Raw genomic sequence first — 17227 nt, 5'->3', positions numbered from 1 at the left:
GGCTCTCAAGGGAAATCCCCAGGATGGAGCCGAGTGAAGTGCTTCCAGGGATGTGCAAGCAGGGAATTCTGCTTGCAATCCATGGGTTGCAACCTGCGTAGATCACCGTGGGGTGTTGGAAAGCTAGGCTCTGGGTCTTCAGCCCCTTTACCTACGTGCTGCTTCCGATCTGCACCATGGGATGGAGAAACCTGTGTTGTCTTTGAGCAAATTGAAACAGCACCACTGTGCTGAACCTCTCCCTGCATGCTCATATGCAACCTCAGCCTTGCAGAAAACCTCTGAGAGGTGAGCAGGAAGGAAAGCTTCCACATGGCTGCATGAGCAAGACCCTCTCCTGGGCTGTTTTCACTTGTTCAGGTTGCTGCTTAAATCGTTTCCACTGTGAATATGGCTGTTGTGTTGAAGTCTTTTCCATAGACATTAAACAATGTAGACATAAGGATAGCTTTCAGCTGAGCTTTGAACTTGAGCCTGTGGTTATAGCTGAAAACCTCTGTCTTCCCTTCTCATTTGCGTAAACCACGAGCTGCAGGTGAAGCTGGCCAGGCAGCTCAAATAAATTACAGAACTCAAAGTTGTTTTGCATAGAAAATGGCAGTGTGATTAGCAGCGGTTCAGAGGCTGGTATTGTTGATGACTGTTCAGATAATTGGCAGATATTTGTGAAAGTGTTTTCCTGTCTCACGAGAATCGCCACTTCTGGCACTGGTGGCTGTTGCTCTAGCATTGCAATGGAGCAGAGTGCAAGTGTGTGGCTGGAGACTAACTTCTGTGCCTGCAAAACCTCAGTGACCCAGTTTGAGACTGACCCTTGCCTGCAGGTTGGAAGTGGTCAGCTGTGAGCAGTGCAGTTGAAGCAAGTGGTCCACAAACAATTGGAAAATTGTGTTTCCTTTCTGCTCAGCTTGCAGTGAGTTTGTTACAGAGGCTCTTTTTCATAGCGGCAGTAACTGGAAATAAGTATTCGCTAGGATTTATTTGACTGTCACAAGGCAATTTGAATGCCAGTTTGCAAGTATTTTCTTTCTTTTTTGTCTGTGTCTGAGTGTCTGTATACCTGTATTACAAAACCATCCTGGTCTTCATCAGATTACTCTTCTGCAGTTTTGCTTACCTCTATCAATCACAGCGCAGCTTGAAAGGACCACTCTGATTCATGTTTTTCAGGGATATTATTCAGACCTCAAAACTGATACTTCCTTAGCCAGGGCCAGAAAGCTCTTTCTGTGGTTACAGTCTGATTTTCCTTAGCAATTAAAGGTTGGGTGGCATTAGAGTACCGACTAGTGTAATAGCCACTTTAGCAGTGGGGAGGAAGCGTGCAGGGCATCTGCAGAGCCCAGGAGCAATGTGGGGTGGCCTCAAGTGACCAGAGGCACAGAATAGTGAAACTCATGGATGGAAAGGTCTGCACCATCCCAACTCTGCTGACGCTTCTCCGAGAAGCATACCTGTTCCTTTGAAATGGGTTGATTTTCTGCAAAACTGAGACATGATCTTTCTGCTTACCTCGGAGCAGCTTCATTTTGCTGCCTTACAGCTAGGTGCTATAAGGTGAGGATTGTGCTTTCTGTTTCAGTGGCTGAAGGTGAACACTCCCATTTTTGATCTGTATTTTCCCCTCTCTTCTGAGTTTGAGGATACTTGTATATTAACTCACAGATAGGCAGGCTGACCGCTCCAATCAAAAGCAACAGATCTTACCAGCTACCTTCCAATTGCATCATGCTGAAGGCAAAGTATGAACATGCATTACCATAAGCACAAAGCAGCCAAGCTTCTGCCTGGCCTTCGAGTTGTGTACTCAGATCTCGATGGAGGGTGGGGTTTTCCTTATCCTAATAAATAGATTTTGTCTGGGGAGATGAGAGGCAGAAGGAGAGATCGTATTTGCCCAGTGCTAAATAAAGGGCTATTTATGCCTGATACATTGGCAGAATTATTCTGAAGCAATTCATCCGTGAGAAAATGTGGTCCCTGTGTCACTGCCAAGGTCAGTGAGACCTATGGTGATCTGCAGAATAAGTTCAGGTCATGCAAGTTAAATCTGCCTAGGGGCCTACTTAGCTCACGCACCACATTTTTTCCAAGATTTATAAAAGCAAACATCTATAGATGAAGGCAAAGCTAAGGGTGTGGTAAGCACTCTCCTTTGAGCCAATGTCTCCTGTTTTTCCTTTCTCCTTTCCAGGTTGCTCCTTCCATTTTCTTTCCATTCTTCTCTCTTCCCAGCATTACAGGATGCTTGAAAAGTCAGTCTTTTCCTTCACATCACAGCCACTGCCTATAAACCTTCCTAGCTCATTCCACATGGACAGGAAGGACACAGGGAAGGTGTTGGTGTTAGAATGGGAGCAGCAATTGCGTGGTGTGCCCTCAGATGGAATTTGCTCTCATGAAGCTTTTTGATTTGCTTTTTGGGAGATGTTTAAGCTTTGTTCTGGTTTGTTTTTTCAGGCACTGTGTGGCTTTCTGCTAAGGTCTGTCTTTGCTTTTAGCTTTGTGTGAGGTTTTGGTTGAGTGTTGGCTCAGAAGGAGTGGATTCAAAAGAGGAATCACCTGGAGATGGCCAATTTGCCTCCCTCCCTTCCTCCATCCCTCTCACAACAGATTCCTGCTGGTGATGCCGTTAGATGTAGCGACATGAATAATACTCAAATTCTAGGTTGCTCTAGGAGCTTTTTCTTTTCTTCCCATCAGTTTGCATATTCCAAGTAAACTGAGGTACCTAATGCCAAGGAGTGTATAGTGATGGAAGACAAAGAGGTAAAAATGAGGCATGTGGTTTTAACTGTCTAGCGTTGCTAGTTAAAGTCTTGACTTGACTTAACTTTCCCATTCATGGCATGTTTGGGGCCCTCTGAGATGTTTATTGCTTTTTGTTTAGCTTTTGGAATAAACAAACCAATAAAAACACCCCTCAAACCACTCTAAACTATATTTCTATCTTGCACTGCAAGACAAACAGCAAAACACCAGAAGCTGTAATAGTCAGAGGAAACAGGGTGGGTAGCGATAGGGGGAATGGTTTTAAACAGGGGGAAGACAGGGGAGGTTTATGTTAGATATTAGGAGGAAGTTTTTCACTCAGAGGGTGGTGATGCACTGGAACAGGTTGCCCAAGGAGGTTGTGGATGCCCCATCCCTGGAGGCATTCAAGGCCAGGCTGGATGTGGCGTCTGGGCGAGCCTGGTCTGGTGGTTGGTGACCCTGCACATAGCAGGGGTTGAACCAGATGATCATTGTGGTCCTTTTCAACCCAGGCCATTCTATGATTTTATGAAGACAGAACATAGGAGCGTCATGAACAGGTTAAACTGGAGCCAAAGAGGATGAGCTAACTCAGAAGAACTGAGCTACCTGATGGGGATCCTTAGCCCTGGGTCACAACGAGAAGGTGGCTCAGCTGAGAATGGTTGAAAGTTCCCCTCTCTTGCAGTTCCTCCAGGAGGTCCTACAGCCTTGCAGGGTGATAAGGTCTCCTATCAGGGCTGGTTCATGCCTCCTACCTGGATGCACTGAGATTTTATCCCAACTGACCCAAATGGGGGGTTGCTAACACCAGTTTGTGTAGCTGAGACCAGGCAAGGTATGGGCTTGCTGCCTGCCGCTGTTGTGCCGAGCACGGCCAGCTGCAGGCTGTAGCCCTAGAGCCTGGCTCCAGGTTTGTTTTTCCCATTGTAGCCCTTTTTCAGCACCACCTCATCAGAGCAGATTTGCCTTTTGTGTTGGAGAGGGACAGTCAAGTGGAAGAAAATTTGGTGTGAGCTTTGCCTCTGTCAAATCTACTTATCTCCCTTTGGCTTCTGCACCTCCTTCCAGAGGAGCAGCCGCTGCTATTGTCATGGGCCCTCCAGAGCGGGCGGTCTTCGCTGGAAGAACAAGAGAGTGGATTTGGAGCACCAGGCAGCAAGGAGCACAAGAAAAATGCTACTCATTCTCTACACTCTCCCCATAAAGGGTTTGTTATGGAGACAGCTGCTTGTTTTGTAGTTAAGGTGTTTTCCTGAACTGGTTGTATGAGTGCTATAACAAAGGGTTTTGTCTTCGGAGAGTAAAGGAGGCTCCTGACCATGTGAGGCAATGCTGGCACTGGGTGAGGGGAGTCCCAAAGCCATCCGTTCAGCCAAGATTGCAAGTGTTATTAATGCTAATGATAACCACGTGGTTATCTGACTCATCAGACTTTAGTACACCTGTGCAAGAGGATCTTCCAGGTGCGTGGGGCCATCCCTCATCTCTGCCCTCCTTTCCATCACTGTGAGATATAGGCTCCTGCACTGGGAACCCACAGACTCTCTCAGAAGGTAGTGTGAATTAACCTTGCAAAACAAATCAAAATTATCTTCCTCATGTTTTAGGTATAAAGGAATAATTTGTGGCTTAAGTTCAAAGCCAGGCATCTTCTCACTAATTGCCCAATTAAGATGTTTCAGTGGGTGGAATTTGCTTGAGCAATTGGCTGCTGCAAGTGGATCTTTATGATGTTGTGTGAGCTGACGAATGCTTTTTGGAAGCACCAGCAATGATAGCTGAGATGTTCTTACTGTCAAAAGGCAAAAGGGAAATAGTGGGGTGTTTGTTCTTATTTCTCTTATTTCTGTCATTGATGGCCATAAAGTGATCACTGAATTTCGGGAAGTGGAGTGTATGGTGCTGCCATGGCATGCAAAGGGAAGCTTAATGTCAAGTTTCTTTTAATCATGCTTAGTTTTTATTGTCAGATAGTCCTGATGGATCAGAGGCAGAGGAAATAGAATGTATTGGTTCTACTATTATTTTAAATTGTGGGTGACAGAAGCAGAAGAAAATACATTGCATACAAACAAGAACTTTTTCACTTGAAACAGAACACGTGGGAACTTCCAATTGGAAATGTCTACTGTGGACTTGACAGATCACAAATCTCAAGTTGCCCATGCCACATCTAAGCTACTTTTCTCCTGTCGGTTATGATCATATGACTCCTGTGACATATGGGATCCAGTCCTACAAAAGAGAATTTGGGGCAAACAGCATCTGAGCTACAGTTCCTGCAGGGCACACTGCAGCTTGGGCTGGCCTTGGCTTGTCTGGAATTGGACTAAAAGAAAATGCTTTAGATTAGCTCAACAGACATAAGCGTTTTGGTTCATTTCCGCTAACAATGAAATGTTTTTTTTCCAGTAGAAAAATCTAATTTTCAATGGTTTGGATAGTGTCAAGGGCTTGGCACATATTTCCTGTTGTAAAACATGAAATCTACAGCATCATCTCTGGAGCAAGCATGCAGGCAGGGCCCAGGGCAATTTAACTCTTTTTGAGGGAAGGAAGCCTATTTAAATGCTCAGCTATAACTGTTTCCACAGATAGTACATCCCTTAGTTTATACCTAGTATGTGTCTGATCTTTGCTTTTGAGCTTCTTATAGCTGCTTGTGCTCAATCCTATGAGTGCCCTATGAGCAGGAGGAACATTCAGATTGAGCCAGTTGTTAAGGAGCTATAGAGATTTGTAGAAGTTGACCTTGTGGCCATTTGGGATATTAGTTGGGCATATTTCCCCCATGGCAGAGCAGCCCTGTGCTCCTTCTGCTGCTTCTTGTGTTCCTGCTTCGTAAGTGAGCTAGCTTGAGTGAAACCAGCTGAGAAGTTACCTCTATGGAAGCTGTGCGTGGTGACTTTTCATGGAGAACGCAGCTGGTGGGACCCTCGACTGGGAAGCTCAACTCTCCAGCTGAGGTTGGAGGGAATGTGTTTCAAAAAAGACCCTTATTTGAACAAAGTAGAGAATGGCTGAAAAGCAGCTTTTTTCAAGGCTAGCTTTTAGGTAAAAACAAACAAAAGAACCCAACAAACTGTTTAAGCTTTTTCTCTGGAGTAGGATGTTTTTTCTGTTTAACCAGATACTTTTCTTCTTCTGTAGGATATTTGCTTCCAATTGCTTAAAGTAAACTTCTGTAGCTGGCAGTGGAAAGTTGTTTGCTTCCCATACAATGAACTGCTTTCTCTTTAATATTTTATATGGAGCATAGATGTACGGCTCCAGAAATACCTTGCTCATAATAGTGGAGTTTTGTGAACCTTATTAAGAAGTGCTGCATTGTGCAGAAGAACAGGTTTCCTTAGTTTTATCTATAAAAAGCTGCCGAACAAATGAAAATGTGTAAAAATCTGTGGTTTTTTTTATGCCCCCCTCCCGCCCTGAATTCATCAATGCTGTTCTTAACCTTTGTGTAGACAGCTAATTTGCTCGTTGTTTGCCTGAAGGGAATTCAAGTCAAAAAGGAGGATTGAGTTACTAGAAGAAGGTGCTCCTGTCTCTAGAGAACAAAGTACAATGATTCAATGAAAAAACTTTGAAAATTTGTCAAATGCCAGAGTGTAATTTATTCTGGTCCAGGTTACTCCATCTATGAATATTTGTGTAGGATATTTTTGCAACTATTTCCTTTAGTATCTTGTAAATATGGATACTATCTGTGAGTGACAACCTCCTACTGCTCATGTCATGGGCTGAATACTTGCATGAAACATGGAGTGCATCTCCTTAAGAGATGCGTGCAAACTGAAGCACAACAGTATTCCTTGCTAGTGCTCATTTTCAACCTTGTTGTTTCTCATTAACTTTTTATTAAGTATATTTGAGAAGCCTTTTTACTAAAGGAATAAGAAAAAATAAACCTGTCCTTTTCAGCCCCACACTTCAGATTCACAAGCGGACCTCCGTCATTGTAAATCCTTTTTGGAATTGCTCCAAAGCTTGCTGAGTGTGCCAAGCTGACTGCACAATCACCACCCCAAAAAAACAGAAAAACAACAACTCTCAAAACCTCTATGTTCTTCTTTGATTGCCCAACTCCATTTAGTGGTGGTGTGAAATGGCAGTTCTTGTTTCAAGTCCATGAGCAGGTTGTGGCGTGTTCCTTTCACTCTTGCCCTTGCTTTACCTAAAAAAACATGTTGCATTCATGGGTCTGCTTTCTGAGAGTTGGTGGTTTGTACCTTGTAAGAAAATTGCACTTCACGTGTAAGGCCGTTCTTGCTCGGTAGAGTAAGTGTGGTGGATGTGTGGGTACACAACAAACTGGAGATGTATATCTGTAAAGGTGCAGAGATTATAATAGTTACTCCACGTTAGCATACAGCATTGAAGAAAGGTTACAGAAAGTCATTTTGTCACTTACAACTCTGTAATAGATTATATTGCTCCTCAAAGTTCTTAATGAATCCTGCTTTCCAGCAACTGAGAAGGTTACTAAAACAATTTGGATTTCTGAGGGGGTTAAATGAGAAAGCAACAGAGCTGTGGTTGGCCAGTGAATGGTTCAATATTTGGCTTAAGCAATGTAGGATTTCTCCTGCTAGCCAAACATCTAAGGGCTTTTTAAAGAAAATTTTAGTAGACTTTTTTTTTAATCACTATTGAAAAGCGCATGAACTTTGAGGCAGTGCTGTGAAACATCTAAGTCTAGTGCAGAAGTCAGTAGTTTTGGTCAGACTTTCACTAGAGTATGGTCTATAAAACTTGGTACAAATAATTCTTATATGATGGATATTTAGATTGTATTAGTTTATTGAATATGAAAGTATGTGCAAACCTTCAAGCTGAGTCCTTCAGAGGTGCAGACACAGGTTGATCACAAGACAGGGCTGCTTGCAGTGAGAAATGACCTCCTGTATCTGGTAAAAATGCTTGTTGTGGGAAAGCAGTGTTCTGCTCTTCACCATTGAGAGCCAAAGGAAGAGTGTTTATGGTCTGAAGAGCCACCAGGAAGCATTACTTCCTGGTTGAGTGTGTGCAGGGTTGCAGAATGGACAATGGCCAGGCCAGGCTATGGGCAGTGCCGTCTGAGCACCATATTGTGCTGCATGGCCACTTCATTTGAACACAACTGTCTATTCCTGACAGACCCAAGCCCTTGAAGCCTGGGGAACGCTTTTGACTTGGTGCAGGTGAGTGGTTTCCCTGGAATCCAAGAGACCACCCTATTGCACAGGCCAGTTCACCTGCAATTCACCTGCAATTCACCTGCAAGTGCTTGAAGGCCAGGTTTTGAAGACACCTGACCTTCCAGCCTTCATGATTGGAAGGATTGAGACTTGAATATGCCATCCTCCCTGCCCTCCCACTACTGCAGGCCATGACGTTGAACTGTGTTTCAGTATGAAGCCCAGGGAGAAGTTTTCCAGTCACTGCCTAATTTCTGCAGCAGCGACGGTGTATAAGCACAAGCATTGCCCTCCAGAAGTACCTATTTTGCCAATAAAGGTTTCCAGCAGATCACCTGTGACAAAGAGAGCATGAATGGCTCATGGAGAGGCTCTAACTTAGCTGCCCTCTAGTTCTGCCTCCAGATTTTGGAGAGCAGAAGGCACAGGAGGTGGCTGCATGGGAAGGAGGCCCCGCTGGCATGGCCAGCCTGGCCCATTCAGTGGCCTGAATGTGATAAATACCGCTTTATCCCGTCTTGAAAGGAACAAGATAGTGCGGCCTAAATGCCTGGGTGTGCTTAAATAGACAGCATGTTTGAAATCCGAGCTGCCTGGTGGGCCGGGAGCTGCCACAGGTCACCTGCCGCGCTCCATGGGGATGGGCCTTGGGTCCTGCACCAAATTGTCCATGGACAAACTGGAGGACAAATTCCTCTCTTTGTCAGTTGGCCTCTTTCACTGGAGCGTGGCCTATAAAGTTTAGTAAAAACAATTCTTAAATATTATTTGAAAGGACGAATGGCCACGCTGAAAGGTCTGACAGTTTGACGTATAGCGCATGGTTTGGGGTGTGTGGAGCCAACGTCCTCTTCAGCTTGTTCAATGGTGTCCAGCTGCCATGCCGAGCAGCTGTGCTCCCAGCAAGCCGACAGGCAACGTGTCTGCCTCAGTAGCCTGAGATCCTTTCAGGCTCATTTGTGTGAGAGAACAGAAACACAGCCAGCACCTCGGCTGGGTGCACAGAGTTGGGTGATGGGGTGCTGCCTATTAACACGCCGTTTTCAGCCATCGTATTGAGGCATATTACTGCGATCTTGCTGATAGTGCCTAAAGAAGAGGTGATGGGGGGCACCTCACAGACAAAGGAGCTGGAAGGACTGAGGCCATCCGCGCCCTGACGGCGGTGGTCAGGCCTGGCTTGCCGTGTTACGGCGTGCATATGTGCAGTGCAAACGCGAGCAGTGAGCCTGCTCTGCCCCCAATAGCCACGGGCCATTTTGAAGAGCCTCTGGCCCCTCAGTCACTGGCCTGCTAGTTAATTGCCACACGGACTTCGTGACACATGGGCAGATAATATGACATTTTCGGTTTCTGTCACTAGCAAACGCTACGGCGTTGCTTGCACTAGTTGCTAAGAAGCTGTCAGAAACCATTAGCAGCTGGCTAAAGTTGCCCTATGGCATTTCCTCATGGCATCAGCAAAACAAGCATAAATCACCCAGCGGAGCCTCCCGCTATACTAATGAGGCTGTAAGCTTGTTTATGGACTAGCATCATTTCTATGATTATTTCCACCTTTTCAGTTTGCCTTCATTTGGCGGCAGGAGAAGTCAACTTCAGGAACGAAGTCACTGCTGACATTTTACAAATGCGGTCCGTAGCTGCTACCGTGTGGCTGGTCAGCGCTCCTCAAGTTTGTTCAGCAAGCTTTAAAAAGAAGGGGGGGGTGAGGGAGGGGAAGACTGCATCTCTAGAGACCTCGTGGAGGTGAGCGTCTCGAGTTGCAAAAGGAGATGGAAATGCTAAAATCCACAATCGACCCTTTAGACTTCTCTCCGCGGTTTGGTCTTTACGGGATCAATTTTCAATTTGAAAAAAGTGGAAGAGGTTAAGCAATTTATAAAAGTCTAGCGAAGAATTTGCTTTTCGGATAGCCGGGTGCTTTGTTATCCGCTCCCTCCCTTTCACTTTCTCTGGCTTGGGTCGGACGGGGCCAGGGTTTATTGTTTTAGGCTTTTCTGAACATGCACCAGTATTTACACTGGATTGAAAGCATTTGCTTCCAATGAAAATCTTGTCTTAGATTACAACCCAGCAGTGTAATTTCCCTCCCAGATGGGAGTAAAGTAGCAGTATTTGCCTAAAAACAGTAGGAAGAACAAACTGTGCATTAAGCCGAGGCTGTTTTTGGCTTGAGCTAATGATGTAACAGAAACCTTTTATTTGGGATAGGTCACTGCCAGGGATTGAAGGAGGTGATCTGGCTCGCGCTTGAAAGGTTTCTCCATTGTATCTACATAAGTCTTCACTTAAAAAATCCTGTTCCTAATGCTTCTGCTTTCATACAGCAGAAATAAACAGGAAAGGTTCTGGGGAGTGTTATAGGTGGAATGCAGAAAGCTTTTCCTCTCCTAATGGAGGATATAATTCAGGTGCCCCGGAGGCATGCTTTCAGGAATTCTCTTGCCCGAGGTAATGGGAAGCTCAGGCTGCTTTAAGGCCTTGATTATCTATTGATGCACAAAGCTGGAAAAAAGTCATCTCCCTTGGATTATAGTAGATATTTCCATAAATTATCAATGAGTCCTCCTCCCATCAGGCACGAGGCAATGCCTGCTAAATTAATCTGAAGGGGGTTTGAAATGAGGAGAGAGTGTGTTTTAAAAAAAATAAGGGAGGGGGGGGAGACAATTGTAGGGAGGTGGTGAAAGGCAGTGTCATTAGGTTAGAAGCTTTTCATTTTTAATCAATGAATGCGTAATACTTTTCTTTTCCTTGTTTGCCTCTCTCAGACAGAAGTGGATTAGCCCGTGGAATTTTAAATGCTGTTGAGTTGTTTCCTTTGCTCATGTTTCTTTTATGAATTATTATTTTATATGGTGAATTGCTTCTCTGTATAAAAGCCCTTTTTTACATACCGAGCTTTCAAAGAATTTATCGGATATCTGATTTCTTCATAAAAATCTTGTTTGTGTCTATAACTACTTAAGGTTACCACCTCATTAAAGACACAGCCCAAGTCATAAGGACAGTTAGAAATTTGTCACAGTCAGGAAGGTACTAAAAATATAATGCTAATAATAACTTGTTTTAACTGCTGAAAGCTATTTAACAAATCATAATTTTGACAGCCTGCGTTCTTTTTGTGTTGATGATGGGCTTTTTTTGATTGGTAAGAGAATTAGTTTTGATTTAGCCCCATTCAGATGACTTCCTTAATCATTCTTGCCCAGGAGCGTAAAAACCACTTGCTTAATAACATCACAGCTCCACAGTGCTACGAATGTGATGTTTTTGGAAGCCAGGCTGTATAGTTTAGTCCACATGCAGAGAGTGAAAAGATTGGATTTCTGTGTGGACTTATAAACAGATTTCAGGGTTTGAATCAAAAATTGCACGCAAACTTGCAGACAGGCTGAGAGCACTACAACTTTTGCTTTGCTCTGACTGCCAGCCCATCAGCCCAGACCAAAGCTGGCTGCTGCACAGTTACGTGCTCCTGGAGACATGTTGCTAATGTGATGAGATGTGTCTAAGACCTTCTCTGCATTGAGGAAATTCATTCTGGATCAGTTGTTGTTTAACGGGAGCAGACACCTTGCACTGATGCGGTGCATCAACACAAAGCCGGGTGTTAATTCCTACAGTGTATGTCAAATTGGTACCTACTTATCCCAGTATGAATTTCTATAGACTGGGCAGAGGGGAGGCCAGTTAGCTACCCGTGTCCCATCAAAAAGGCAGGGTAAGTTGGACATCTAGAAAAGACTTAATGTAAGTGCTGTGCCAATCTTCTGGTTGTTTATGAATTTGGGGAGAGATTTTGGTATTGCAAGAGAGATGCATTCACCCAATTTTTTCTTCCCAGAGTGAGATGTGGCACCCAGCTTCACACATGGCCTGGGGATGGGATAGTATCAATGCTTTCCTAATTGCCATCTCAGCTAAAGTAGCTGATGGGGATTAGTTTTGGGAAGTGACGCAATGTGAAGAAAAGCCACCTTTTCCACCTTTTCAAATGGGATGCATTGGAAAAAAAATAAATAAATAAAAATTAAGCACTTTTTGTTTGGGTTACACTGATGAATCCAGTGGCAGAAATGGCCACGCTGTCCTTCAGGATAACCCAGACTTGGGCTGACAGTCCTGAGACCCTCCCTCACCCCGTGTCTCTTCCCCTCCCAACCCTTCAACCCCTGGTGAATTACAATGTTAAAGAATTTATACCTCATTTAAATATTCATGCAGTTTATACCCAAAGCCAGGCTTCGGCTGAAGTATATAAAGGTAGCATAAGTCAAAATTTGATTCACTATATTTACAGGTGACGGCTTGGACAACAGTGTAGCTTCCCCCAGCACAGGTGATGATGATGATCCAGATAAGGACAAAAAGCGACATAAAAAGCGTGGCATCTTTCCCAAAGTAGCCACAAATATCATGAGGGCATGGCTGTTCCAGCATCTAACAGTAAGTGAACTCTAGATCACATATGCAAAATAAAACATGGGAAATGTCATAGTTGTAGTAGTCATAGAAAGCAAAAATACGTATTATGTTACTGACAGGCAGCTCAGGGAACTTTTCTGAGCAGAGCTGTTGCCTCATTTGCTAGCTGTCAGGGGAGGAGCATGGAGCGTATCTTTTTATGGTTTTGGGGTGTTTTTTGTGTGTGTTGTTTCTAGATTTTTGGTTGGAGTTGCAGTTGTTAACAGGACGTCACCACAAAATGTGGCTGAGCTTATCCTGCCAACCTGGGAACCCTGTCCTGCCCACTGCAGCTCCCGGTAGCTGACATGGGAATCACTGCTTTGGAGCAGAGAGCAGTTGCAAATAACTGGGGAGATCTAAAAACAAAGCATGGGAAAACAAAGACCTTATTCACATGTTTGTCAGAAGCTTCACGATGAAAGGTCTGAATGTATCTGGTTTAATAGAAAAGTATAATTTTTTTTGTGAGATGTTCTCATTCCCAGAGTGTAAGTTACCACTGCATTTAACATCATTGAGGGGAGGGGGGTTGGATGAGCAGCTATTTCTGTTGCCACAGCTACCTGCATTTATTTCTGGGATTAGAAATGAAAAGCTCTGGACAGGTGTGCGGGGTTAAGCTGGATGCTGGAGCTCCTTTAAAGAGTTTATATGATATCCCACACCTTCTAACGTTAGCATTTAGCCAAGTGTTTCTAATGCCATTCTTCTTTTTCATCAAATCCTGGTGATCTGTTGCTGTGTTGTCATCCACTGTGGGGATTTAAGCCTTCGGCCCAAGATTTCCAGCCTGCTTTCTGTACTAGTGGGATAAGGCCCGGGCAAGGGAAGCCTGTGCCCTGCAAGCAGTGGTGACAAGCAGTGTTGGCCTCTCATCTTGGCCTCTAGGTAGGGACAGGGTGACACTAGCAGCTGCCAGTTTGTCCAGACCGTGGAGCCCAGCCAAGGGCATGCTCCTAAAGTTGAGGCCGTGCTCCTGCAGTTTGTCCCTTCATCCCCCGCTGTGCCAAGAAACCACATACCTGCATGACTCTTGTCAGCACGGGGATCAGGCGGGGAATTCTGCCCTGTGCTGTCCCAGGTTGCTATGAATGAACCTTCATGCCTGAGCACTCCTCTTCTGAGGCTGGGGAGAGCTTTGAATGCCCCCTGCTTAATTCCAGTCTCGACGCCAGCCATGTCACAGCTTTGCCAGCTCCCTAGCCCCATCTCATTTAGTGAACTGCTCCCAAAGGCTAAGGTCCCTTTTGGTTTGTTGCACTGTCACAGTGTCACAGTGACTTCTCGACTCTGATGAGCTGACAGGCCATTGCCTCCCAGCAGACAGATGAGAGTTACAGGGGCATCTCCCTCCCGGTTGGCCCAGGGTTGCCAGCAGTGCCCAAGCTGGCCTGCTGCAGATTGTTCAGGTGTAGATTAGAGAAGATGCCTTGCATGCTCTTCAGTCCAGACAGACTGGGTGCAGGGTGCAAGTAGCTTTTCACTCTTTTGCTGTGAAATAATGGTGTGCAAAAGAAAAGAGGAGGGTGCCTGTGGAGCTTGCCTGAGCACATACTGCTAAGGTGGTTTCTTCTCCTGGAGAGCTCGCGTGCAGAACCCCCAGGACTGGCACAGTGCAGCTGCTGTGTTTGCTACCTTACAGCATTTAGCTAAAGCTTACTTCTAAAAATTCACCATCCCCTGTGCAAATGAAACCCAGCTAGGTGGGGCAGACAAATTTACTGCGGGGCAGCTTTTCTTTCTCCTGGCAGCAGTGAGGCAGTTCCAGGCTTGCCTAGTTAACTCAGTAAAGCAAAATCAGTTTGCGTTCCCAACTTTCATCATCTAGGATCTTGGGACAAAACTATTGTAGGTGAGGTAATGGATAGTTTCCCCAGAAGAAAACAAGGCTGGACACTCGTATAGGCTCTTCCAAGACCGTGTTGCAGCCTGAAATGCTCTTGCTGGAGTGGGAACCCCGCTAGAGAACTTGTGCACTTGGAAGAGCTGTGAGTGTTGTGTGTGGAGGAAGATGTCCTCCAAGCAAGCCTGTTGATAATGTGAGAAGAGCCAGCTCTGCAATTAGTGCTTGAGCAATGCGGCGCCTTGAACAAGCTGCCTGGAGTGCTGTCCTTCCTGCAACTGAAGGTCAGTGTGCAAGCTCCAGCAGATTGTGAGGTGCTCCATGGACCACTGAGGTATCACATTAGGCATCAGCATCAGGGAGGACTCCAGAGGTTCTTCTGGGGGAGACAGGCAGAGCTCTGCTGCTCACCTGCCTGTAGGTGTCAGTGGCAAGGGATCTCTCCCTTTTGCCCCCTGTGCTTAACCTGCCTTCGCTTTCCCATCTGCAAAATGGCAGGGGGGAAATGGACAGCGGTTAAAGGTGAGGTACAGCCTCCTCTTGGCCTCTGCTAATTCCTAATTGGGCTGCTATTTAGGAGCACTCCTTTGCAGAAGCAAAAGATTTTTCTCACAATTATAATATTAATACACATCAGCGGCATGGAATTAAACAAAATAGACAGTAATTGCTGTGTCTGTCATACTAATGATTAATGGTTGGAAAGATTTAAAATAAATGGAGGTCTAATACAATCCTTTAAAAGTGTATAAGTTGGTTTAATTCCTCCTATGCAGTTGTTCCATCTCAAAGACTATTAAGTCTTCCTCTGTGTACTGACTTCATTTCCTAAGGTTTGTCCCTTAGTTCTCATTTTCCACTTAGGAGGAAAAATCTTTTTTCTTTATTGAAGAAAACATCAAACGCGAGGCCATCGCCTCTCCTCTTGTTGAGCTGTTTGGGCAATAGCTCCCACTCAGTGTCACACTGCAGCCCCCCATTATTTTGACTGATGTGCAGAGCTGAGTTGATGTATGCCCAAAGGGTAGTCAAGCGCTGTCTTCTGTGGATGCAGGCAGTATGCTCTGAAACACTTCAGGGGATAAATTCAGCCAAATTGCCTTCCTTTCTGTTCCCCAGAGAATAACAACAACAAAAATCAGCTAAAACAATACAAGGAGTGGTGGCCAGGCTTACACTTAGGGTTTTGTGGTTTTTATTTTTTCATCATTGCTTTTCCAACCGACATTTTATTAAAGTCTGTGTTGGAATAGCTGCCTAGGTTGGCCATTAGTTAGGCAAAGTGTTGGAATAGCTGCCTAGGTTGGCCATTAGTTAGGCAAAGCGTAGCAATGGAACTTGTTGAGATTGATGTTGGTAGATTGTTACACTGGCCCATATATTCTGATGTTTGTGAAATCGTGTTTTTGGAGAATGCTATGAATTTGGAGTGAAAAGCTATTTTAAAATTACCATTAAAAAAAGAAGAAAAAAAAAGAAAGAGCTAAAAAGACTGTTGATAGTTTGATGAAGAAGCGAGAATGTCCCTAAACTGTAGAAGCTGAGCTCCAAATGAGTTGGGCTTTATGGGGCGGGATTGGATGAGTTGAAAATACCATTAGAGGGGCTGGGGCAGAACAGTCCTAGGCTGGAGTTGGGCTCCAAAGGATTGCCCTGAGGGTCACGTCAGGGTGTGCTGCAGCATGTTGCAGACCCCCTTTTTTATTATTTTTTGGATCACTTTACATTCAGGGCTCATATCTTGCCACCATTTTTCAAGCAGATCTCTTCTCTGTAACGTATAGCCCTCAGCAGGGATTGAGAATTAAGGGGAAAGCTTGGAGGAAGGGAACGAAGAAAAATAATTCTCTCCAACTAGATCTATGGAAATGTAATTGTGGCAACAGGATTAGTTTCTGCTTCAGCTGTGCTATGGTTTTGTCTCAGCAATTGCACCTTTCTGTTTAAAACTAAAAGGGAATTTGGGGGGCGTTTTTTCAGTGTTTTGTCCACTCATTGTGAATTCTCTGCGTGCTTTAAATCCAGGTTAATTTAAATTGTTGGAATTCAAACCTCATTTTGGGGATTATACAATGTAATTAGTTTGTTATATGATGAGTATTTGATGATCTTCACATTCATCATCTAATCAGGACAAAAAAAACCCATAAAATTATAATCCCCAAAGATGTTTAATAACAATTTAAACTATTGAAGGCTTTATTTAAGTACATTAGGGGATTATAAGCTGCTTCTTTTTTTTTTTTTTTTTAGTGGTGCCAAGAGGTAGATTCAAGGACTTCAAACACCTTTTAAAAAACAAATTACCATGATTTAAAAAATGAATGGGCCAAGGATTTCCTTCATGTAAATCCCATAATTTAATCATTATTTTTAACTGCTTTTAAAACCATTTCCTTAAGAGGTTAAATCTTAGTGAAATAGGAGACAGAGCTGAAAATAAAAGACATAGCTGAAATATGTTGACTTTAAGGTAAAAAGAAAAAAAGTTTGCTCTTTTTTCCATTATGTGTCTAGATCTTTGCCTCTCTATTTAATAGCCAATACCATTTTAATAAGCAAGATATCTTTTAATGAGCAATATGCAATCTATCTAGCAAAGCTGGTATTTGTAGAAAATAATTTATTGGAATCTCCAGGGTTCTACAGTTCTGCTTTGGCTGGGTGCTCCTCTGTGTTTGGGAGGGGTACAAGAGGGCAGATGGGTACACCACAAGGCTGCTGGAAGCATAAAAAAGGGAATAATTGGCAAAAACAGCAAAGGTTTTCTTTGTTCTCCTCACTGGAGGGTTTGGAGATATTAAAATAAAACACCCCCCAAAAAACTTTCCCCATAGTACTACTTACAGGGATCCTCCATCCTGCACCAACTGGCTCTTGGTCTGAAAAATGCCAGAGAGCTCCTGCAGCTCATCTGCGTAACGGGGCTCAGATTTCAATATATCAGACTTAGAGTGGGTTGCTGGTTTTCCCCCCC

At 44.3% G+C, this 17227-nt stretch overlaps 1 protein-coding gene across 1 annotated transcript in view; it reads left to right on the top strand.

Annotated features, from left to right (window-relative positions):
* Nucleotides 1-17227, top strand: part of MEIS1 (Meis homeobox 1) — an 82530-nt gene that overhangs the window by 23839 nt on the left and 41464 nt on the right. Inside the window, exon 3 of the mRNA XM_031552299.1 lies at nucleotides 12241-12386. Coding sequence (XP_031408159.1) covers nucleotides 12241-12386 — 146 coding nt within the window. The remainder of the gene's footprint in view (nucleotides 1-12240; nucleotides 12387-17227) is intronic.

Source organism: Meleagris gallopavo, chromosome 2 (assembly GCF_000146605.3).
Source record: "Meleagris gallopavo isolate NT-WF06-2002-E0010 breed Aviagen turkey brand Nicholas breeding stock chromosome 2, Turkey_5.1, whole genome shotgun sequence".
Classification (NCBI taxonomy): Eukaryota; Metazoa; Chordata; class Aves; order Galliformes; family Phasianidae; genus Meleagris; species Meleagris gallopavo.
Note: the sequence above shows the minus strand (reverse complement) of the source record. Positions and strands in the feature narration are given on the sequence as shown.